Source organism: Toxorhynchites rutilus, chromosome 3 (assembly GCF_029784135.1).
Source record: "Toxorhynchites rutilus septentrionalis strain SRP chromosome 3, ASM2978413v1, whole genome shotgun sequence".
Classification (NCBI taxonomy): Eukaryota; Metazoa; Arthropoda; class Insecta; order Diptera; family Culicidae; genus Toxorhynchites; species Toxorhynchites rutilus.
This window is the reverse complement of record NC_073746.1, coordinates 277,187,630-277,212,989: the sequence shown is the minus strand read 5'-3', so window position 1 is coordinate 277,212,989 and position 25,360 is coordinate 277,187,630. Positions and strand designations below refer to the sequence as shown.

The 25,360-nt window shown below is 41.4% G+C and overlaps 4 protein-coding genes across 5 annotated transcripts; 1 reads left to right on the top strand and 3 right to left on the bottom strand.

The window, feature by feature from the left end:
• Positions 1 to 987: 987 nt before the first annotated feature.
• Positions 988 to 4,037, top strand: LOC129776064 (pre-mRNA-splicing factor 38). The gene is made up of 2 exons (XM_055781447.1): positions 988 to 1,858; positions 1,915 to 4,037. The coding sequence occupies exons 1-2, from the start codon at positions 1,059 to 1,061 to the stop codon at positions 2,132 to 2,134; spliced, it is 1,020 nt and encodes a 339-aa protein (XP_055637422.1). The 5' UTR covers positions 988 to 1,058; the 3' UTR covers positions 2,135 to 4,037.
• Positions 4,038 to 7,401: 3,364 nt separating this feature from the next.
• On the bottom strand, positions 7,402 to 8,373 carry LOC129774257 (uncharacterized). Its single transcript, XM_055777976.1, has one exon. The coding sequence runs from the start codon at positions 8,371 to 8,373 to the stop codon at positions 7,402 to 7,404; it is 972 nt and encodes a 323-aa protein (XP_055633951.1).
• An 11,137-nt stretch (positions 8,374 to 19,510) lies between these two features.
• On the bottom strand, positions 19,511 to 22,520 carry LOC129775718 (WD repeat-containing protein 3). The gene is made up of 3 exons (XM_055780754.1): positions 22,327 to 22,520; positions 20,858 to 22,265; positions 19,511 to 20,802 (listed from the first exon to the last, which is right to left on the bottom strand). The coding sequence occupies exons 1-3, from the start codon at positions 22,482 to 22,484 to the stop codon at positions 19,609 to 19,611; spliced, it is 2,760 nt and encodes a 919-aa protein (XP_055636729.1). The 5' UTR covers positions 22,485 to 22,520; the 3' UTR covers positions 19,511 to 19,608.
• A 645-nt stretch (positions 22,521 to 23,165) lies between these two features.
• LOC129775719 (uncharacterized) lies at positions 23,166 to 23,985 on the bottom strand. 2 transcript variants are annotated; one of them, XM_055780755.1, is made up of 2 exons: positions 23,644 to 23,972; positions 23,166 to 23,589 (listed from the first exon to the last, which is right to left on the bottom strand). In XM_055780755.1, the coding sequence occupies exons 1-2, from the start codon at positions 23,684 to 23,686 to the stop codon at positions 23,312 to 23,314; spliced, it is 321 nt and encodes a 106-aa protein (XP_055636730.1). In that variant the 5' UTR covers positions 23,687 to 23,972; the 3' UTR covers positions 23,166 to 23,311. The 2 variants fall into 2 exon arrangements, with proteins under 2 accessions (XP_055636730.1, XP_055636732.1); XM_055780757.1 differs by having other exon boundaries at positions 23,302 to 23,586; positions 23,644 to 23,985.
• Positions 23,986 to 25,360: the final 1,375 nt, after the last annotated feature.

Genomic DNA, 25,360 nt, shown 5'->3' with positions numbered 1-25,360 from the left:
ATGCTGCCTACGCTCAATTTGCATTGGATGGGATAGGGTTGCCAGAGCCCCAGAGTATATGGTGACGCATATGGGCAAGTTATACGATTCAATATTTGCTGGTTTGTCAATTCAAATTTTAAAATAGATTGAACAGAAATTTTCGAGTCGTTCCATCTATTTTGATTGTTGATTTACGGGTAGGAATAGAAGCATACCTATGGTTAGATAAACTCATATTCGTGTATCTTAGGCCGAGGACATAGTTCGGTGCGATGCGTTGCGGTGTGAAACGATCAATTGGAGCTCATCGTGTGATATGACATAGTGGTCGCTTCAGATCGCGCCTTTTTTGATGTTTCATTCCATTCCATTCTACATGTAAACAAGCCAGCATAGGAATGCCAAATATAATAACATGTCTTCATTTTGTAAACAGTTGATTTGTGAGATCGTTTTTATCTGTGAACACATGGTAAATGGAAAGCCCTTAATGTAACGTTTTCATTATATGCATTATGTAAATTAGAATAAAGTTATTTAATTAATCGAACAAAACGAAAATAATAATTTAACTACTCAATCTTTATTTCATTCGATGAGTTCGATTGTGAAGATGTTTATGAAAATCGTCTGGCAACCATCACTTGCGTTCACTCGCGGCAAAACACTCCACACCCAGTTTCGCCGCATTGAAATCGCGTTTACTATGTCAGGTCCAGGCGGTTTGCATTTGATTTCCGCTTTCGTGAACGAAAGAGCTTTCCCGCAAACAAGCCCGCATCGCATCGCTTTCACTTGTCATCGGCCCTACGATAACAAAGCGAAACTTTATAAATTCACTGGTGATTGGTAGAAAAAAATGTTGAAAATTGTTGGGGCATGAAGCAACTGATTGGAAACGCAATTAGTGTGTCTCAACTGGATTACTTTCTCGTGAACGATGCATCAATTCATAAGTCAGGACACCTTATTCACTCTAAAAACCTTATGAAAACACTACAATTTGACATTTGTATATCAACAAACTCTCAGTACAGTTTGCTTCGTAAAATTGCTGTAAATCGAGCTCTACGGCTATGGCCAATCGAACGGTTAAGGATGCCAGAAATGTGCACGGCACAAATCCTCAATACTTGATCGAAAAAATCATCCGTTCCCGAATCTACGATTCAAAGTACTGGAAAGAACAATGTTTCGCCTTGACGGCAGAGCTTCTGGTCGACAAAGCGATGGACATACGTTTTCTGGGCGGAGTTTTCGGTGGTAATATCAAACCGACGCCTTTCCTTTGTCTTACTCTCAAAATGCTGCAAATTCAGCCAGAGAAGGACATCGTAGTAGAGTTCATCAAGAATGAGGAGTTTAAGTATGTGCGAGCTCTGGGTGCATTCTATTTGCGGCTTACTGGATCGTCCCTGGACTGCTACAAGTATCTTGAACCGTTGTACAATGACAATCGCAAACTTCGGCGGCAAAATCGTATGGGATGTTATGAGCTAGTGCACATGGATGAGTTTATCGACGATCTGCTGCGTGAGGAGCGAGTGTGTGATATTATCCTGCCCCGCATTCAGAGGCGGATTATATTGGAGGAGAACAATGAGCTAGAACCGAAGGTGTCAGCGTTGGATGACGATCTAGACGAAGAAATGCCTAGTGACGATGATAATTTGGAAGAGATTGCAGAAGCCCTGAAGGTGAAGGAAAAAGAGAAGAAGCTGGAAACGATTAAAATCCGTGACAGTAAGCGGGAACGATCGGCATCGAGGGAGCGACAATCCGAGAAGGCGAAGGAATCGCACAAAGAGCGTGGGACGGAACGCTATCGGGATTACGATAGACCACGTGAAAGGGATCGAGACTACGAGCGAAGAGAGTGAGTTTGTATATTTTCCGTCTAATGATACGACACTAATTGTTTTGTTTTTACAGCCCACCAGCGGATCATCGTTACAAGGATAGGGAGATACGCGAGAAGGAACGAGATCGTCAACGACGATACGATAGAGAACGGGTAGACGATCGTGATCGAATTCGCAGATATGGTGACAGAGATAGAGACCGGGAACGTGAGCGTGACAGAGATCGTGATCGCCGGGATAGGGAATACGACCGAGATCGAGATCGAGACTACGATAGACGTCGGCGGTAGACATATGGCTCGTTATACCCTCCAAGTGTGTGCATAATAAAATATAATTTTATCGTTAGAATACAAGCGCTGTATGATAATAGATTCCCGGCTAAATCGAGAAGGAAACAAGAGGAACAGAAATAACCGGTCAGAAAAAAGCGTAATGTCACAAGTAGGCTAGAAATATTCTGACACGAAAAAAACATCATGGGTATAAGACGGTCCGTCATACCGGGCGCGAGTATACGAGTTATGATTTTGCGCGTGAGTACAGGAAGGCAGTTGTGGCAACAAACGATATACGAGGGTCGTTCAAAAAATAAGTTTCAGTGCCTCAGAAATCTGGGTCTGGGGAGTAAGGAGGATGCTCGAACACAGTCCATTTGAATTTTTTCAATTGCTCTTGAGTTACGCGAGCTGAATGGGGCCGCGCATTATCGTGGATGAGGAACACTCCTTTCGTCAATAAACCTGGCCTTTTGTTCTTAATCGGTCCAAAACTTCACAATAGTACGGTGATAAAACAGGCGTTCGGCGGTCAACGATTCGATATTACTGAATAAATTTGTGACGCAGTTACATCGTATTTAAAAAGGTTGGACGCTACGCACTTCGCACTCGGAATAGAAAAACTCGTGCCACGCTGTGAAAAATGCCTCGAACGTTACGGCGATTATGAAGAAACATAGAAAATAAAACGATTATGATTATGAAAATGATTATGAAAATCACCTTATTTTTTGTCCTTTATTCTCCGCGATTTCTGAGGCACTGGAACTTATTTTTTGAACGACCCTCGCATTTCCGGGCAAACGTATGCCGTCCGACACTTGCTAAAGCTCGGTCGGACCTTACTAAAGGATCGTGTCCTATGTTTCAAACTAACCGGGCAATTAGCCGGGACGTATGGTGGAAACTGGGATGGGTTGTTCGTTGAGCGCGAACTGTGTTGTCGTAGATTAAACGAGAAAGGAAGTTGTACTCCTCCAATGAAGGTGAACCATCTCTGAAATTGATGGCTAGAGCAATCGCGTCCGGATATTTTTTCCAGACAATGTGTATGGTGAAGTTGTATGCCATGTTTATAGATTTAGAACAGCGGTACTCAACTTTTTTTTCCATAGGGGCCACAAACACACGTTAATCATGGTGTCGCGGGCCGCAAAAAAAAGAAGGTAGGTGTTCAAGCTACGACGGCAATGTTAACGTAGAACTACTGTAGTATCGATGGAGGTGGTCAAGGTGAAGAAATACACGTGAATACTTGTTGCTGGTCAGAATAGGAATGTCGTTTATTATCGATTTACATTGGGTTACAGTGAGAGGGTTTCAAGGTATCTTTATAAAACAGGTGATGCTACTAAAGAACAAAGTAAACATATTGAAAGGTAATTTATGCGGTTACGATACTACATTCACTTCCCCTTTTTGAAAGTTTCTGTTCAAGTTTTTTTCTCATTTCAAACAACCAGATAGGGGGGTCTTCGTAGCCACTTGGTTACGCGTTCGCTTACCAAGCGATCGATCGTGAGTTCAAACTCAGGGCCCTCAATTGACCATCTTTGTGTTCTTATAGAATAACTACGTCCACGCAACCATCATCAGCGATGGAGAACGAAATAAGATCGAAATAAGATCGATTCATCCATACAACTGCTCTGCTCTGCAAGACACATCGGGCTGCTGTTCTATAAATAACTCAACAATGATCAATATCAACTGTCTCCGCTGTCCGGTCTGCTGAACAATGGATGAACAGAAAGAATACCCTTACGCCTAAATGGCTACTACTGTGTAATTTACCATAATGTAATGGAACTGAAAACTTAACGCCTAAATGGCTACTACTAACTACTGTGTAATTTACAATTTATAGAAACATAAACATATGTACATGTACACGATTAAAACCCGGCTCTGTTACAGCTAAAATGCTAATGAGCCTAATAAATAAATAAATGAGATAAAAAAAAACAACCAGATATTCATTGACAGTTTGTACGTAATCTCGCATGTAGGCTGACTTCTGGGTGGTACGCCTAGATCTTGATTCGCTGGACACATCAGTCTCATCCAGGCCTGTTGATCGTCTACTGTTTCCACTTGCTGCGTCGCTTTTGAGGGTATTCGATGGTGATGGTCCTTCTTCTGTGTTGAAGTCCGGTGTACAATCTGTTGCAGTGCTGGGAATTCGATGCAAATGGGATACATGTCTCCTATATTTGACGCCAGTGTTCTCCGAAGATACTATGACGTCTCCACCTTTCCTTTTCAATACTTTGAATACTTGAGGGTCGAAATTAGGCGCCAGCTTATTTGGTCGTACCATCGTCTTTACGAGAACCTTATCTCCTTCAGAAATCGGGCTTGGTTTAGTGTTTCGCCGTTCGTCAGCATACAATTTGCCTTTTTCTTTCATTAACTTATCTCGATCAGCCGTTTCCTCATCAACGTTTTTTGGTTGGTATATCGTTGGAAGTCGATCGCGAATGTTGTAACCAAACAACATCTCCGAAGGGGTCTTCTTCGTGGTCGAGTGCGGAGAAGAACGATACATTAACAGGTATTTGTTCAGTTCATCGATCCAGTTGCCGTTCGTCGCTTGGCAAATGGACAATCTTTTCAAGATAGATCGGTTCTGCCGCTCTACTTCATCGTTCTGCTGCGGCCAGTACGGTGTTGTGGTGATTAGCTCGATACCATGCCCATCACAATATTTCTGGAATTCCCCACTAGAAAACTGACGACCATTGTCTGAAGTTATCGAAAATGGGAAGCCAAATCGCGCAAAAATCGGGTCAAGCCGCTTGATTGTCTCGCTGGAATCCGCTGTCTTAGTAAAAATTTCAATCTCTATATAGCGGCTGAAATAGTCAACAATAATTAACAGATGATGGCCCGAGGGAAGTGGTCAAAGGAAGTCGATGGCTATGTGCTGCCATGGTCCTGATGGTAGTTCTCTACGCTTAATCGGCTCAGGTGCAGGAGGTGCAGCTACCAGCATGCATCCTCGGCAGTTTTTGACATATCGTTCGACTTGTGTGTCAAGCTTCGGCCACCATACCTTGGCGCGTAACCGCTGTTTCATTATTGTTATACCAGGATGACCCTCATGGGCCAGGTCCAATACCCGTAGTCTCAAGGCCTCTGGTATGACTATACGCGTTCCTCGTAGTAAGATGTTACCGGCAAAGCATAATTCCGTAGCGAAAATCTTATACGGGTTAGCATCTTCCGACCAAACATTTTGTTCCAATCCATCTTTTACAGATTGAATCGATTTGTCCGATTCCGAGGCTTGCTCAATTTCTGTGATCTTTAGAGCTACCGGCATTGCATTTGAGGCAATCCAATGTACATAGGATTCAGCGCATTCGTCGAATGTTTTACCCGAAACTTGATAGCCAATCGTGACAGTGGGTCAGCAATATTTGTTTTGCCGGGTCGATAGATCACTTTTGCTTTGTACGCCTGTAGACGAACCACCCACCTCTGAATCCTTGCGCAAGGTTTAGATTTTGGGCTGAAGATAGCCTCTAAAGGCTTATGATCCGTTATTAGTTCGAACGACCGACCATACAAATAAAAATGGAAGCGTTCGACCTCCCACACAAGAGCTAACGCTTTCTTCTCAATCTGCGCATATCGTTTCTCTACATCTGATAAGCTCTTACTAGCGTAAGCTATGATCCTAGCACCTTGTCTATTAATCTGTATTAGAACAGCCCCCAAGCCAACCGGGCTGGCATCGGCTACCAGTTGGGTTCTATCATCAACATCGAAATATCCCAACGTAGTCGGACAAATCATATAATCCTTCAATTTCACAAATGCCTCTTGTTGTGCACAGCCCCAAATAAAAGGTTGTTTCTGTTTTGTCAACTGCCGGAGCGGAAAAGTCAATGTCGCCAAATCCGGAATAAATTTTCCAAGGTAATTCACGAGGCCTAAGAAGCTTCTAACCTCTTCCCCTGTTTTTGGCTCCCGAAAATTGCGGATTCCTTCTAATTTGTCTGTATCTGGTTTAATTCCATCAACGGACAACACATGACCCAAAAACTTTATTTCCGGTACACCATAAACACATTTACCTTCATTTAGGGCGACATTCCGTTCCTGCAGCCTCTAACGAACCTTTTCCAATCGCAAATCGTGTTCCGCTTGATTAGCGCCGAATACCATAACGTCATCGATAAAAACTACGCAGCCGTCGCATCCGCTCAGAATCTGTTCCATGGTTTTTTGGAACAGTTCAGGAGCGCAGTTGATACCAAACATAAGCCGGGTATAGCGGAACAAACCTCTGTTTGTGATGAATGTCGTGATCTCACGGGACCTTTGGGATATCTCTATCTACAATAAAACACAATCCATCAGTTCTAACAGAATTATGAAATTCATTTATTCAGGCTTATAGACCCAAAATTCCATATTTTAGTCTTTTGGAGCATATTGATTCAAACTTGAAATGAATACATAAACTCAAAGCAATTCAACTATTGTGCCATTAGTTCACACATCTCATTGACCAAATCAAGGAATAATAATACAGTGTAGACATAAACGATCATCAATCTACCTGGTGGAAAGCACTTTCGACATCCAAACGAGAAAATACTTTAGCTTTCGCCAGGTGGGGCAGGAAATCTTCGATTGTCGGTAGAGGGTGATTTTCCCTCTCAACCGCCTCATTCGCCCGACGCATATCGACGCAAATGCGTACATCGCTGCCATCGCCCTTGGGTACTACGACCACAGGGGATACCCATTTCGCTGGTTCATTCACTTGCTCAATAATACCCTTATGTAGCAGCTCATCAATTTTCTTGTTGACCAATTTCTCCAGTGCCACTGGTATACGGTGGTACGGTTGAACAACCGGTGTTACATCAGTTCTGATCGGAATGTCTACAATAACGTCCTTGATGGTTCCCAGCTTACTGCATCTGTTGGCTTCAACTTTGTTGACAGGGGCACTGATCCTTAGAACTCCCATTGATGTTGCAGTATCGCGTCCGATCAATATTTTGCCGTTGCCTTTCACCACATAGAACTCGGCCATGGTATTCACGCTTCCCACTTTGAGAATCGCATTGAAAGCGCCAATCAAAGGAAGTGATTGCCCTCCATATGCTTTAAACTCCATGAGTGATTCACGTCGCTGGTTTGATACAACCACTTTATTGATTTTGAGTTGCTCCCAATTCGACTGGCTCAGCAAGTTATATTTCGAGCCCGAGTCGATCACAGCAAACACAGGTACTCCGCCAATTTCACACCGCATCTCACCGTTGCCTGCCGTCACAAGATGTCACATTAAAAACGTATTCCGCGATGCCGTCAACCGAATCCTCAGCGATGTGTTTCACCGTATCTTCGTCCTTACTGGTCCTTGGATTTGCCGTGAGAATCCTTCCTGTGCATTCGCTCTTGGGATAACTTTTCGGTTTAATCGGCTGTCTTGTACGACACTTCTTCGCAAAATGATTTTTGCCGAGACACTTGTTACAGGTTTTTCCTCTTGCCGGACATGAGTCGTCTTTAGTCACGAATCCACAACGATGACACTCGAATTGACTTGGATCAGCAAACCGCATCCTCTTGCCGAGGGAAGGTGTTAGATCGACCTTGTTGACATCATTAACTGGAGTTTTCATTCCATCTCCATTAGCGAAGGATTTCTCTTGCTGGGCGACGGTTTCGAAAATTTTAGCCGTACTTAGCATCTCTTCCAGACTTACATCACCTCGCTTCAGTAACTCGCGACGGAGAGCAGCTGATTGACAGTTCTGAATGATTTGGTCCTTGATATTTTCATCCAATCTGTCACCAAAACCGCAGCGTTCCGCTTGGACCCTGAGCCTGATAGTGAAAGCGTCGATGCTCTCACCCGCTTTTTGTTGCATCTGTCGAAGCAGATGACGCTCATATGTTGAATTTTCCTTGGGCAAGAACACCTCATTCAACTTGACTTTTGCCTCCTCGTAGCTGGTCATGTTTAGAATATAACGCTCCGCGTTGAACAATGGACCACGCATTTCCTTTTCTGGTAGCTCCGGTAAGGTGTCGAACAACAATTGAACACTGGGTCCCGCATAGTGCAGCAGTAAGTCCTTCTTCCAATCTTCGTCGTCTATACGGCTGGCTCGCATCATCGCTTCGAACGATCGTAGCCACTTTCGCCACTCGATACCGACATCATCGGTGAACGATCCATAATCGAACGCTTGCAGCTGCAGGCCCAAAGTGCGAATCATATCTGCAAGTAATCGAAATAAAACCACCATAACTATTCAATTTCTTTTCAGTTTCTTTTCCATTTTTTTTTTGCCGAAATTAAAATTTTCCACAAATTTCAAGAAACTAATCACCTTGAGCCACAATTCTTCAAATGTTTCAATTTTTCTTACAATCGTACAATCAAACTTGTTTCAGTAAAATCAAAACTAAACAAAACAACATGCTGCATTGCACTCTACTATCTGTCAATTTTCGTCACTCGCTGTCACATAACGGTACTTATTATGGCTGGCATTATAGCATCCACAGTTTAGCGGTCACACTTCTCCCAGTACAAAATATATGAGTAAATATTGCTGTTGTCGTTCTTTTTCGCCAACTATTCGGTCTATGACACACACACACGTACCGTTGTTTTTTTTTCTTTTTCATGTCGGAGTAAAAATTACCAAATTCAAATTTCCGCATTGAAGCGATGTTTCGAAACCTTTTTTCCTGCTCTGCCGCAGAATGGCATCAGACTTTTATTCACCGCATCAAAGCGACTGATCCATTACAAAATTCTTGACGTCTTTTTTTTCACCGCATCAAAGCGACTGATCGATTACAAAATTCTTCGCTTTCCTGCTATTTCGTTGAATTAAACCAGACCTACACCAGAAATTCCACATTCAAGCGACTGGTTTTTTCCGCATACAGATTAATTCAGAGATCAATCCGTTGCTTTACTTCTAATATTAATTTTCTGTTTCATTCCTTAAAAAAACAGGAAGTGGGTTATATCTATGGTATAACCGCAAGGGTTACGTAGGACTATCGTTGATTTAGAGATCATTTGTTTGAAATTGAATCTAAATCCATTCTGAATGAATGAATAAATGAATATTTGGGGGACTTCGAAAACGAGAGCGTTATGTTGGAGGCACAAGGTTTTATGCATCCAATGTAGGATACGAAAAACCTTGTTCTGAAGAATAATCTTCAGAAGCTTTCCTGCTAACTGTACTTGATTGACAAATCACAAACCCAAATGTATTATATGGATATTTTATGGATAGAAAACATTAAAATAAACTCTTCCGCTTGAATGTAATTTTCAATTCCAAGGGGAACTGGCAGATTATTTTCCAGTAACGATTAGATATTTCCACATTTTCCTCGATACTGGAAGCCCACCAGTAGTTAATACTAACTCGATAACCACCTGTTAATAGCACTTGATTGAAAAATATTTGGTCACAGTGTTACATGGATAGAAAACATTAAAATAAACTCTTTCACATGAATGTATTTTTAAATTCCCAGAGGAACTTGGAGATTATTTTCCAGCAATGATTAGATCTTTTCTGAACTTTCTCGATGCTGAATGACATCCAAACGGAAAGAATTCCGCGCGTGTATGTGTCGATCCTTCGCCGTCCATCTCGTCCAGCACGTTAGGCAACGATGTTGTCTTGTCGATGTCCTCACGAAAAATGAATGCGTCTCACCACCAGAATATCGCTTAAGTATGTTTTGTGTGTGTGATTGAGTCGAGAGGTGTGGTTTACGATGGCAATTTGGAAGGCAATCTAGAGGGGAATGAACTCTCTGAGCTCGAAACTTTCGGCGACAGAGCAATAATCGATTGCGTGCGCATACAATATTGGATACGGAAATATCCTACTGATGAGGAAGAATAATCTTTAGAAGCTTTCCTGCTAATTACACTTGGTTGAAAAATTACAAAATCAAATGTTTTTGGTCGCTGTGTTATTTGGTTAGAAACATTAAAATAAACTCTTTCACGTGAATGTATTTTTAAATTCCCAGAGGAACTGGCAGATTATATTCCAGAAATGATTAGATATTTTCGGAACTTTCTCGATGCTGAATGGCATCCAAACGGAAAGAATTCCGCGCGTGTATGTGTGTGTAGCGATGTCTTCCCGGGGAACCGTTTGTGGCATCACTCTCCTCCTGATGAATTCCCTTCTGGCCTAAGGTGCACAAACATGCTCTTGGTGACACCGTTCATCCGCGCTTTCATGATAAACGAAGAGCTCAGCGACAACATGCTCCAATCGCTGTTCAATTAGAACTGAGTGGATTTCCGAGCGGCGCTCGCTTATATACCGATTGGTGATTTCAATAGCCTGTTTTGAGAACAATTTTAAGGCTATTGAAACAAGCTTTTGGATCAAAAAGTAACAAGTATAGAACGCGTAGACATTTTATCTTTCGAATGAAGTGTTTATCATACCATTTCGTTCAGTTGTTTAGGAGCTATTAACGCTCAAAATCTCGGTCTCCGGCGTAACGCTTTCGGTTTCGAAACTTTGATTTTACACCCCGGTATAGAAATGAAAGACGTAGTCCTACGTCAAAAAAATACTCACCCAATGGATTAGCCATTTTTCTCGTCGCCAAAATGTAGTATCGATGGAGGTGGTCAAGGTGAAGAAATACACGTGAATACTTGTTGCTGGTCAGAATAGGAATGTCGTTTATTATTGATTTACATTGGGTTACAGTGAGAGGGTTTCAAGGTATCTTTATAAAACAGGTGATGCTACTAAAGAACAAAGTAAACATATTGAAAGGTAATTTATGCGGTTACGATACTACAACTACGAAATTAGTGTCGGCAAGAACAAACATTATAGAAATTTAATAACGATTTTTTTACTACAAACATTTGGTAGTATTGTATTTTGTAAAGAATACTCGATGATTTATTATAACGTATTTATTATCTTGTCTTTACTCTTCAAACGTACATATCAAACTGATGGCGGGCTCTCCTTGTTCTTCTATCGCACTCTACTGCTCTATTCATGCTAGCGCACACACACTACTAAACGATAGTTACGAGGGGTGCATACATATTGCAACAGGTAGCATTTACAAGGACTGATGAATGAATGCTTTGACTGGGTGAGAGCCATGATCGCTTCGTGAAGCAATAAAACGCAAATTTAAGCAGACAGTACTATTCTCATACACTCAGCATTAACATGTACTAATGAATTCTCGCTGTCTAGAGCGAAATTGAAACACTGAACTATATATCCAAGTAGTTTTTTAGTGTCTCTTAGCAAAATTACATTTCCAACGCTTCCAAAAACAACGCCCCAAAGAACACGCAAAACGGTAACGAATCGAACCGGTTGTGTAATGGCGGGAACGGCGACAGCAACCACTATGGAATAAATTTCACATTCTGTTGTCCAACGAAGAACAAAATACCTTCTTCACATCCGGCATGAGATGCGCTGCAATTTGATGCCAATTTCAACCTGGAAACCATGCTTGAATTTACAAAAAATTAATTATCGATCGAATAAAGGTCAACAATGAGTCATTCACGATGTATTAGTCGTCCAGGTAGTGGCAAATGAGGCTTTCCAGACGGCCTTCGACAAAGACGAGTGTTTAGTTTAATTTTCCAAATTGGCTTTTTTCAAGGCTAGAGGCGAATGAAATTTAAATTGAAAAAAGACGGGTGGGTAATGTCGGTGACATAACCGGAGTGACGTAGGACTATACAAAGGGGACAGCTTTTGTTAAATATATATTTTAAATATATTGTTTTATTTTCTTCTCCTACGTGAATACCTACCTATCTACCTGAAAAATGGATTAGTTTACTGTTTACTCTTTATGAATATGTTGATGGTTCTGAAAAGAATCTTTGGTGTTGTGTTTTTGTTATCACTCGATATTCCCATCTTGTTCGGTTAAACCTTCCTGTTTAGCTATTGCGTTTGCCACTCGCCACAGCTTTCACAGTTGGAAAATTTCTTCCCATCCAGCTTGTGACATGTTGTTCAGTAAATTACATTTAATGCGACGTGCCGGAGAAACACTTTGCCACTCACTGAAACTAATTGTTGCCTTGATGAGCGCCGAACCGAAGCTGCTCTGTTCTTGATGCGGGTTTTCTGATTGTCGTGAGCAGCTTTGCAAGCCAACTCGAGCACTCCGACGGCCGAAACTCTATAATCGCTGTTAGGTATACTGGTGCTCCGGCACCAATCCGTTCGGCCTAGTTACCCTTGCGGAGCAATCAGTGAATGCGACCAACAGGGAACTGGAGACCTGCACGGTTCGAGTGAGACTTTGCCTTTCCCTTAACTTGTCCTCCTTTGTTACGTCCACGATGCCGATGCCGTACAACCACACGGGTTTACGGTTTGAAAGAAAATAAGATATTTTTTTTGGGTCCGCGTGTTTTATACTCTAGCGGTACACACTCACAGGATAGAGACCAATCGGCAGACTCAGCCAAAGAGGCGAGTCCAACGAGACGAACGAATGAGCGTTAAAAGGGAGCGATGGCAAAAAAATACATTCATTATGATTTGTTCGCTCGTTGGATTCACATGCAGGCTAAAAAGGATCCTTTTCAGGATCACAAAATTATCTTCAATCTAAAGAGTTTATTGTTTTGTTATCACTCGATATCCCCATCTTGTTCGGCTAAACCTTCCTGTTTAGCGATTTGTTGCCACTCGCCACAGCTTTCACAGTTGGAAAATTTCTTCCCATCCAGCTTTGTGACATGTTGTACAGTAAATAACATTCAATGCGACGTGCCGAAGCGCCACTCAGTGTCGCATTGGAGGCGATTTTAACCTGTAATTGAACATTTGCGATGACAGTGGTACAGTGTCGACTTTCAATGTGAGGTCATAATTTGGATCTCTATGTTTACAAAAATGTCCAACTAAATAAGTCGCATTACATGTCCGTCCAATTAGCTAAATGTCGAACTAATTGTAAATTACTGTACTTTCAATCTGGAAACAATTTAAGAATTGGTGAAAATTGAATAATCTGGAAAGTTCCCAACTATCAATAAGCTCAGAACAAAATTCACCAATTTCACATACTCATCAGATCCTGGCAAACAAATTATGAAAAAATCAATTTGTGTTTTATTATTATTTTGGATAATGTTTTAGAAAGCATTGAACTGTATTTCCTAAACTCTTTTTTGGAAGGTTTAATGGCCCTGAAAAGCGCCTTGTTTTATGGAATGGTTCCAATTTAGAAAATTTTGTACTCGTGGTTTTGAAAAAAACCTATTCGAACGCCCTCGATGCCGCCTTGTTCTGGATTTGCCACCAAAGCAGTTTGTATAAAGAACAAACTTTTTTCTTCTGCTACCTGATGCCGTTTTGCGATTGCGTTTGCCACTCGCTGCAACTGCCTGTTGTCTTGATGTCCATCGAACCGAATGTGTTCTGTTCCGAATGCGAGTTTTCTTATCGTCGCGAGCAGCTTTGCCAGCTAACTCGTTCACTTCGGCGGCCGAAACTATATAACGCCGGCTAGGTGGACTGGTGCACTGGTACTAACGCGCTCGGCCTAGCTACCCTTGCGGGGAACTCCAGATCAACACGGTTCGAGCGGGATTTTGCCTTTCCCTTCACTTTTCCTCCTTTACCATGTCCAGACATGGCTGCTTGGGTTGGTTTGTTGATGTGTTGTGATGCGAACCGATGTGGTGTACGGTTTGGATGAGAATGATCCTTACGGCAGCGGAGCGGGAATTTTTAAGCTGACTCGAGAATTACGCATGTGTGAGACTGCGACCAATGTTTCGTTCATTTTTTTCTTTTTCCTTTCCAATCGTGCTTCATTCTATTTCGCTGCTGCTCTGGTTGCCCGTTTTGGTCGGTACGATTTGAGGAGCACAAAATGGACCAATCAAAAATGGGCACATAGTGCATTTTGACAATGCTTGATATTTCACAATTATTCAATTATTTATCTCAAGAAAAATGAAATGTTATTCGTTATGATAGATGCGTAGATATATTTCCTATCAATTGATGCAAAAACAGGAAGTGGGTTATATCTATGGTATAACCGCAAGGGTGACGTAGGACTTTCGTTGATTTAGAGATCATTTGTTTGAAGTTGAATCTGAATTCATTCTGAATGAATGAATATTTGGAGAACTTCGAAAACGAGAGCGTTACGTTGGAGGCACAAGGTTTTATGCATCCAATATTGGATACGGAAATATCCTACTGATGGGGAAGAATAATCTTCAGAAGCTATCCTGTTAATTGCGATTGATTGAAAAATCACAAAACCAAATGTATTTGGTCACAGTGTTACATGGATAGAAAACATTAAAATAAACTCTTTCACATGAATGTAATTTTAAATTCCCAGAGGAACTGGCAGATTATTTTCAGTAACGATTAGGTATTTCCACATTTTCCTCGATACTGGAAGCCCACCAGTGGTTAATGCTAACTCGATAACCATCTGTTAATAGCACATGATTGAAAAATATTTGGTCACAGTGTTACATGGATAGAAAACATCAAAATAAACTCTTTCACATGAATGTAATTTTAAATTCCCAGAGGAACTGGCAGATTATTTTCCGGATCTTTCTCGATGCTGAACGGCATCCAAACGGAAAGAATTCCGTGCGTGTATGTATGTGTGCAGCGGCTGCTTCGATGGTCACCTTCTCTTCTCCTGAAGGATCGGCTTCTCTGTGCTCCCTCACAGTTTCAAACAAACTGCTTGCGTTTCAGGGCAGATCTCGATCCTTCGCCGTCCAGCACCCTCAGCAACGATGTTGTCTTGTCGATGTCCTCACGAAAAATGAATGCGTCTCACCACCAGAATATCGCTTAAGTATGCTTTTTGTGCGTGATTGAATCGAGAGAAGGCGCGGTTTACGATGGCAATTTGGAAGGCAAACTGGGAATGAACTCTCTGAGCTCGGAACTTTCGGCGACTGAGCAATAATCGATTGCGGGCGCAAACAATATTGGATACGGAAATATCCTACTGATGGGGGAGAATAATCTTCAGAAGCTATCCTGTTAATTGCGATTGATTGAAAAATCACAAAACCAAATGTATTTGGTCACAGTGTTACATGGATAGAAACATTAAAATAAACTCTTTCACATGAATGTATTTTTAAATTCCCAGAGGAACTGGCAGATTATTTTCAGTAACGATTGGATATTTCCACATTTTCCTCGATACTGGAAGCCCACTAGTGGTTTATGCTAACTCGATAACCATCTGTTAATAGCACTTGATTGAAACATATTTGGTCACAGTGTTACATGGATAGAAAACATTCAAATAAACTCTTTCACATGAATGTATTTTTAAATTCCCAGAGAAACTGGCAGTTTATTTTTCGGATCTTTCTCGATGCTTATTGGCATCCAAACGGAAAGAATTCCGCGCGTGTATGTGTGTGTGTGTAGCGGCTGCTTCGAGATCTTCCCGGGGAACCGTTTGTGGCATCACTCTCCTCCTGATGGATTCCCTTCTGGCCTAAGGTGCACAAACAGGCTCTTGGTGACACCGCTTTCATGATAAATGAAGAGCTTCACCACAACAGCGACAACATGCTCCAATCGCTGTTCAATTAGAACTGAGTGGATTTCCGAGCGGCGCTCGCTTATATACCGATTGGTGATTTCAATAGCCTGTTTTGAAAGCAAATTTAAGACTATTGAAACAAGTTTTTGGATCAGAAAGTAACAAGTATAGAACGCGTAGACATTTTATCTTTCGAATGAAGTGTTCATCATACCATTTCGTTCAGTTGATTAGGAGCTATTAACACTCAAAATCTCGGTCTCCGGCGTAACGCTTTTGTTTTCGAAACTTTGATTTTACACCCCGGTATAGAAATGAAAGACGTAGTCCTACGTCGAAACTTTTGCGATCTATTGAGAAATGCTCGAGTTATAAGCGTTCCAAATCTTGCATTTTTTCCTACTTGTTCAGTGCCTAGATTTCCATTTCACCCCCTATATCTTCCGGTTAGACGTAGTCCTACGTCAAAAATTTTAATAGAACAATGAACTAAAGATATTTTGATGCCTCTACAATTCAGAAAATCATGATCATCATTACCAAGAAATTCGAACATATTCCTGAATTCACGCAAGCACTTTTCCAGTGGAAAAACTAAAAACATCAATCCTCTTTTTATTTCTAGGGATAAATTTTTAAAATAATTTTCCCGTCGAAGGTCGAAGTGTCGATGGATGGTTTTGTAGAAGCGAAGATAGTTGATTTATGCTTTATTAATACGGTTGCCAATACACGTACTGCACTCAGTGCCCAGCACCAGGCGATCATATATCTTTTTTTTTTTTTTTTTTATCTGTATTATAGTGACTTTCAACTCATTTGGCTGGTTCGTCACTTTTACTTCCATTTTTGGAAGAATGTCGGGAGTGAGAATTGAACTCGTGACCTTTAGCGTGAGAGGCATGGATGTTACCACTACGCCAGATCGGCTCCACACATCATATATCTGTCTCCCACCACCGTTATCTATTTGATAGTGTGATACAATCATACACAAATAATCTCCAACTGACGGTATAGAAACCAACGCGGTACGTTTTATTCAATACAGTAGAACCCCGATTATCCATGGAATAGTCGAGGAAGGTAACCGCGAATAAAGAAAATAGCGGATAACGCAATAATGGACCAAAAATGGAGTGCAACTACGGAAAAAAAACATTTCGGTTTGGAAACTATGCTTTATCAATATAGAAACCATCAAACTATCCGTCTATAAGGTCGTGTGCACCAGTTTTCAGATAATGTAAAAGCCACGATCAAAACAGAATGATCCTACCACTCACTGACAAATTCCAAGAAGGTCTATAGATTTACCATGAAACTAGCTGTCGTGAATTATGCACATCGCGGATCATCCGCTCGCAGGTAATCGGGGTTCTACTGTATTTCTTTGCACGTTTTTTGCAACACAATAGCAAAATGGGAACATAGTTTGGCCAGGACGAGTACAATATTTATAGTGCTTTCACCTCTAGCGGATGACAATTCTGAAACATGTTTCTGGGTCTATAAGTGACAAACATCACTCATAAACAATTTATCTTTTGAATTAATTGATTTTCATACTCCGTTCATCCGATAAAGATGTATTAACGTTCAAAACGTTGCACCCTAAACGTAACGCTCTCGTTTTTGAATCGTGACTGTTGTGATCTGAACTCGCAAAAATTGCGGGCAGAGCTTTGATTGCAATATTTTTTCTATCCACATCGTCCGTAGAGCGAACGCTGCATTCTCATTTGGATTCGCCGGTATATAAATAATGTTCCTTGCTGATACATCAGTTGCTCACAAATGTTATGCAAATGCGTATACAAATGTTATACAAATGCAAAAATAGTTATTAACATTAAAACTAATTCATGAAAACAGGGCCTGATTCTCCTGCGCGAATGGAATGTGACAGCGATGAACTCCTCAAAGTCATATGACCAGCCGGGTGCTATGATTGATGCTAAGATCGTTAGCAAAATCTCAAGCAGAACTGTCAGTGGGATACCCAATTCATAAGAAAACAAAGGGAAAATGTCAGTGGGATACCCGATATGTTGGCTCCTGTCAGTTCAATGGGGGTTCTCTAAAGACGTCACCCGGCTGCATATGACCGTATCGCCGAAGGCGATTGCCCTGACGTGAGAGGTTCATTTTGGAGTGAAATACCCACTGAATTACAAATGGTGCAGTTTTCATTGAAGTATATGTCAAAGCTTGTATTTTTTGCAAAGGCTCTATGCATTCAATGTGTTTTATGAATATATATTTTTTTGATTTTAAAAACTTTAAACTTTGCAGTTCATTCGCCTCTACTGATGTTCCTCCACTAGTGGATGGTGGATGACACCGATGATGCCTCACACAAGGAAGAAGTTGATTAAACATATACGGTTTTTAATTACTTAAGTAGCTTTTCGTATTTTTGAAAGCCTGGTTTGTGTTGTTGGAGGAAACGGTATGCTGAATTAAGTTTCTCGTATCAGTTAGGGTCAACTATTGTAAACTTAATTTTCACAAAGTAGATGATGAATTCACCTTTGAATCTGGAATATCAATTGCCCGTTTGGAACGACGAATTATTAGAGATCGTTCAAATCCTTTGGAAATGCCTAATCCTATTTTTGGCTACCATTTCTGCTACTAGTCGATAACAAATGAGGATACGACTTCAAAAGTCACAAAATGGCATGTTTTTCCACTGCAATCGCCCACGAGAATTGAGTGAGTGTTCATGAGAGTTCATTCATGGTAAAAATCTCACCACAGTCGCCTTCGGGAATTGAGTGAGGCAATTTTTCCGAGCTGTCACTTCTCATTCGCGCATCAGAATCAGCCCCACAGGCTCTGCTTTCTGATTTGACACCATTACTGAAAAACGTAATCCTACGTCATAAAATAGGAAATGATTCCTACGTTTTCGTGATTATTACACATACAAAATGGTGTAAAATAAAGTAAACCAGGTGGGCCAACCAGAAGAGCCCAGAGGGCCGCAGGTTGAGTATAGCTGATTTAGACGAATGCGACCCAGTGGTGATGGAAATTATGTTTGGAAAGAGATCACTATCGTTGGGATCTTGCATTACATTCGCTTGCAATCTAGCGATAGTGAATTCGAGCAAATCGTAAGGTGTTGTTACTTCAGTGTTCAAAACGGTTATATTGAAGCTGTTACAAAGGTCATATATGAACAATGAACGGATGTCGTCGTACTGTGGAAGTTGAAGTCTCCCAAGATCGACCATGGATTGGGAAGGAGTGAACACGTGTTAGTTGTTTCCGACTAACCGCAACTCTCGGAGGCTAATACAATCTGACAGCATAGAGGTATTTGCCTCTGATGTTTGTATGACAAGGAGCAACTTCAATCTCACCAATAGGCGGAAGGTTAATTTCAAAATATGAGTGGCGCTTTTGGATCCCCAGCAGCAACCACTCTGAGTTATCACGATCCAAGCGTATAGTATTAAAATTGTGGAATGAAAGAGCGAAGAAAGCTTCGGACAGAGCAAAAACATTGCAATTAATGTAATGAATTAAAAATTTGAACGTATCCATTTTAGGGATGAGACTACGACACTGTAAACTACTGTAAAATAGTGATATCTTCTATCTTTTCTTAGACATCGAGAAGAGAGAGAGAGAGAGAGAGAGAGAGAGAGAGAGAGAGAGAGAGAGAGAGATAACCATTGCAAGAAGGGGCCATTTGAAGAAGATCTCAGAATTTTTTTTTGCCACCGGTGGAGAATCGGATTGAAACAGCATCTTGTTTGATCGTTCCAGAGAACAAACAAACGTTTAATAATCATCAAACAATTTTTAATGGCTTATTTACATGTTAACCAGTTTTTAATATTATATTGATATCAACATCAAGACACGTCTCGAGTACAGGATGTTTCCTATGTGCTTATTTGAACGAACGTTCGTTTTGTCAGCTCTTTTCTTCTCCGCTTCTTGTCCTTCGCTCGTTTCGATTTCGTAGCATCGCGGAACAAATCGACGCCCTGGTTCGCTTCCACTTCTCGCTGCAGCATTTGCATCCCGTGATAATTGACCCCGATCATGTCCCTCAGTTCAACGATTGCTCTTTGCAGTTTACCGATGATGTCCTGAATTACCGGCAGTAGCATTTGATTGCTCACGATCGGCTTCTGGTGAATACGGAACAAAAATAAAACTACTTTGCAGATGATTTCCGTGTGATCCTGACGGGTTTGCGTTAGTTTCGGAATACGCTCTAATATCTCACAGACACTAGCAAAGGGAAGTAGCAAAAGAGCCTCCTCGAGATCACTGGCACGTATACGCATTAGAACGGCGAGCAGGAAGTCGTCCGTGTTGGTTGCCTCGTAGGCGCACATCAGCGGCGGAATGATGTTCTTGCTGTCTTCCTGTTCAAATTTCTTGCTCACCTCCAAACATTCAAGTATATTTTCGGCGGCTTTTTCCGATCCGATAGTCTTTTTAGAGGGCAATTTTAGTCCCGGGAGACCCGGAACACTGGAATCGTCCCCTGTAGCTAGTGTGACATTCTCCAACTCTTCCCGTTCTTCCTCTTGGACATCTTGCAAAACTAACGTTTCATCTGTTCGCTCGAACAATCGTAAAGTTCTATCCGATCCGCAGCTGACCACAAACTTTCCGTTGGGACTGATGGCCAAACTGTGGGCCTCACCCACATGTCCCGGCAGGGTAACAATTTTTTCGAAACTGTCGGCATCCCACTGCTTCAGCTTACCATCTTTGCCACAGGAGAAAAACATGTGTGTTTTGGGAATAAACTCCAGTCCGGTTACAGTGTTGTCGTGGGCTATCAACGACCGGTGGCAATCACCGAAATCCATGCCCCAAATTTTAATACTCCTATCGGCTGAACCGGTCACGATGAGGGTGGAATCGTACGAGATGTCCATACAAAGTACCGGTAGTTTGTGCCCGTAAAGCGAGAGATAAAATTTCAAAGAATCCAGGAAGAATATTTTCACCGTGGAGTCCAAAAGAGCGACGGCAATATATTTACCATTCCGAGAAATTCGTACACAGAGAACTGTTTCTTCCAATTTTAATACGTTCTTGTGGAGAAGAGAAAGAACCTGGAAGAAATCTCTGATAAGAATAGTTTTGACTTTACGATCGTCATCAAATTACCTTCACTTCACTGTTATCTTCTCGATTGGGATCAGCAATCAGCTCGAAACTCCAAAATTTGACGGTGGTGTCTCCTCCACCTGTAACGCATCCGCGCATATCAGGTGTGAGAACAATGCTCCATAGTTCTTTCTCGTGTGCTGCAATCTTTTCGATCACCTCCCCGGTCACTATGTCAATAATTAACAGCTCGCCAGTTTTCAATCCAACCAGCACATGTCTATCTCCTGGAACAAAACATGAACTCAACACGTAACCAGTTTCAATTGTTCGCAGACAAGACTGAGAAGCTCGATTCCATAATTTTAAAGACTCTCCACTAGCGGAGGCGATCGCTAGGTTGTCCGAACTAAATGTGACGCTACGAGCTTCGGAAAGATGACCCTGTTGACGAATACTTTGGATAACGCTCGCCTCAGCATGTTTTTCCCCTACGTTTATCATGTAAATTTGCACGAGGTTCCTCACGTATGTGACACAAACACGCAGATCATTTCGGTTGCCAAGAAGAAGATCAAACGATTTTATTTTATCCGATACCGATATTGCCGGCAACCGCTTGATCTCATCCGTTAGCGACAATTGACGTTCAGGGGCATTTGTCGTCGATGTAATAGAGTCTTGTACTTTGGATTTCAAGTCCAGCTTTTTCAGACGTTTTGTTAGGCGGGCAAGTGACTCTTCAGCGGTACAGAAGTAGAAAAGTTCAATCTTTCGATCCGTTCCGTGACAGCCGAGAATTTGTCCATTACTCTCCGCAATCAGATTAATTGTTCTACCGAAACCAGACCGTTGGATGTTCCCTATTTGTGTACAACGAAACGGAGCGCTGGCTTCCGACTCCAGCAATATCTCTTCCAATTCTCCTACGGGTTCCGTAATGTGTTCTTTATTATTCTCAACAATCTTATAAACCGTAAGCTGAGTGTCGCCTGATCCAGCGACAACAAAGTCGTCATGTCGCATCAAGGCAATGCCCCAAACCTCCGTCCTGTGATCTACGATGGTTTTAAAACAACTTTGAGTATCAATGTTCCAAAACTTTATTTGGGTGTCTTTGGAACAGGAAATCACCACATCGTGATACTTTTGCATAAAGCAAGCTCCCGTTATGGGTGCATTGTGTCCCACCAGGCGGCACTTGCCACTCTGAGCTACCACATCTGATACGACAATATCATTATCAAGCCCACCAGAAACTAATTTCAAACCGACGAGGTCGTAATTTAAAGAACTAATTGCCGATCGATGGGCCGCGAAGGTGCACACAGACTGTTGACTTTCCAAACTGAATATTTCAATCACACCGTCCGTATAACCAACTGCAAGATGTTTCTGATCCGGACTTGGTCGTAGATAAGTAACTTCCTGCTTGTCGCGTGTCATTTCCAAAACCCTCTTACCAAGTCTGAAATAATATTATTTGGTACTAACACGTTTTAGGATACACATGTAAAAACAATCAATACCTTGTGTTCCAAACGAGGACATTTTCAGCCCCGGCCACCGCTACATAACGGCCATCCACGCCTCCAATCGTAACAAACGAAATGTTCGCCCGGCCACTGGCGATTATGTTGAAAATTGACGTCGGCTTGAACGCCAAATATTGTTTAGTAAGACCCATTGTTTAAAACACTCCGTACGAGTACAAAATTAAACACTTTCAGCAAAAATAACAAATTCGTCTCATACCACCTTCTAAACAGACCACACCGCGACTAAAAAACACGCTGTCTGATATCGAGGGATTTTGACGTTTTCTGTGAGTGACCATTTATTTTGAATCGAAACCACACACACTCACTTACACGTTAATGTGCTTCACACATCGTACGACAATTACACTGGAATGCTACAAAGGTCCTTGCATTAGTATTGCTTGATAAGCAGCTAAGCATGATTTTGTATCAAGTTTATATTTCTTTTTTTTTAATTTAGTGGAGAATGGGAAAGTGATTGTTTTTATAAATTCGATGTATAAATATGGGTGTTCCAGAACGGATCGTACTTACAAATGGCCCCATCAGAAAATTAATACAAATCCCTAATCAACATTCTTCGAAGATTTTTTTCTGAATAGATATCCGGTAATATTTAGTACTTCTGAGTTCGTTTCTTCAATTAGTTCAGTTTCATACTAGAGAAAAAAAAACAAATATAAAGTATGTATAAGTAATTATGTGAGATAAAAAAACTAGAGCACACCTTAGGTGAATGTCACAGGACGTTGAGCGCTACAACTGTAGAAAAATGCAATAATTCACGGCGATATAAGCAAACAATTTGCATATTTTCAGGCTACTTTTTTATTCAATTTTGGGAGAGATGATAGTCGATAATGAGAATATACCATTTGTGAATAGTATAAAGTTAAACGCATAAAATTCACTACTTCTACAGGGGGTTCCCAAATATTTGGCACAAAGACAGTATCCGGCGAAAATTCTTCGTTCACAGCTCAGTGTGCTGCGAGGGGAATTTTTTTAGCACTGCGTGGTACAGGTTGTAGAACGCGTAGACCGAAACCGACAGTATCACTACCAGCGCTCCCCCGAAGGCCATGGAAAGAAAGTTGCCATCGATGATACCACTGCAACTAGATCGGGTTTGTGGCGACCAAAGATCCGATGCGCTGCCGCTGCTGTTTTGATTTTGCCGTTCCGCAATCAAGCGCTTCATTTGGTTCAGTCGTTCACGAAGAACTTCCACCGATTCCGAATTGAGATCTTCTGAAAATGTGTTAATGTGGATATGGAATATACCAAAAATAAGATGTAACTAACCATCTCTAGCACCGGATGTTGTTTTCTGTTTCGGCGAAGACATCTTCGTTGATTTCTAGTGTGTCTATGTTTCTTATGGTATCTTATCGGATGCTGCAAATATTGATTTTATGTCTTATAAATATTTGGCACTCTTCAGATTTTGCGCCGTCGCATTGGATATGGAAGACTCGCGTTTTTCGTCAACGTTTCATCTGCACTACATTCATTTGAAATGTTAACAAATACGTTATTTTTCGATTCCCGCAATGTTTTGAATTAGTTGAAAAACCAATAAGTTATAATCAATTTCTTTCATAAAAATTTATTTAGAATTTAATGATTTAACAGAAGTAGAATGTTTGTTTACATCCTATATACAGTAGAGCCCCGATTATCCGCGGAATAGTCTGGCAAGATGAAATCAAAAACAATGAAAAACACACAAACACGAAAAAAAGAATGAAAACTATGTTATATCAATACAGACATCATTAAACTAGCGGACTCGCTAGCTAAGGTGGGCGCATCAGAAGGCACACTTTTTGAAAGGCAAATTGCTTATAATGAATTTTCCCACATTCCTCGTCAACACACGCTCGTAAGCGTAAGAACACACTGGACGGCTTCCCCGCGCGGATTTTGCAATGACAGACCGCCGCGGGGCCTCGATAATGGAATGTGAATGAGATAAAACACACAAGGCGGAGCGGGTACGGCCGGTTCTAAAGTCACTGTTGTAAGGTTCCTCATTCTCTGCGGTGGCTCGATGGAGATGATGCGCCGCAACGGTTTTGTGATAGTATTAGTGTTTATGCGGTGCACATGAAGCAAGGTAATAGTTAATGTACTATCGGTGAGCCAATACGTGAAAATCACTCTGCGGTCATGTAGCTGCGGATTCTCGAATACTACCCAAATTATCGAGAAATGCAATATTTCAGACGTGTGCGATCAACTTCTTTCTCCCTCTCGCTCAGGTAAACATCCCTTTTCCGTTTTCCACCATTCTGTCTTTATCTACATCCCCTCTAATCCGCTTACTGTCCAAACAGTTGTACCTTGTACCATAGACTCGTCTTGCATCCGTCTATAAAAATATGATAATGGCCGCTAGTGAAGCCGTCGAAAGCCGCTGAATGTGTTTTTCATCGAGCTCCTGCTGCGACTTGTCATTGCGAGAATCGCGCGGGAGAGCCGTCTAGTGTGTTTCCACGCTAAGTAGAGATGTGCCATCCGCTCATGAGCTGTTCATTCGAATCGCTTCATCATAGTGAGCGGTTTCGGATCGGCTCGCAATCAAAAAAACGCAGCTCATCAGCTCATTACGGAGCTGGAGCTGATAAGCTGTTCAGCTGATGAGCTGCTGAGCTGAAGAGCTGTTGAGCTGTTGAGCTGATGAGCTGCTGAGCTGTTGAGCTGTTGAGCTGCATAGTTGTGGAGCGCAAAAGCTGCAGAGAGTGAATTGCGAGACGCGAAAGGATTTTTCGTCTCCCGCGCTTCATGGCATGACGTCAGTTTGTTTTCGTGTATCCCTCTTCGTACTTTAGCTTTAGCAGAGATGCCAGATAGGAAAAAAGGTTTTTGTTTTGAAGATATTCAATCGTTCGTTACTTCATTTAATTTTTCATATATGGCCAAACAAAATAATAAACATTATTATATGCTTGTAAATAAATTTGATATATTATATTGTTATTTAAACATTACTGTGGAAACACATACATTTATTTCCGCG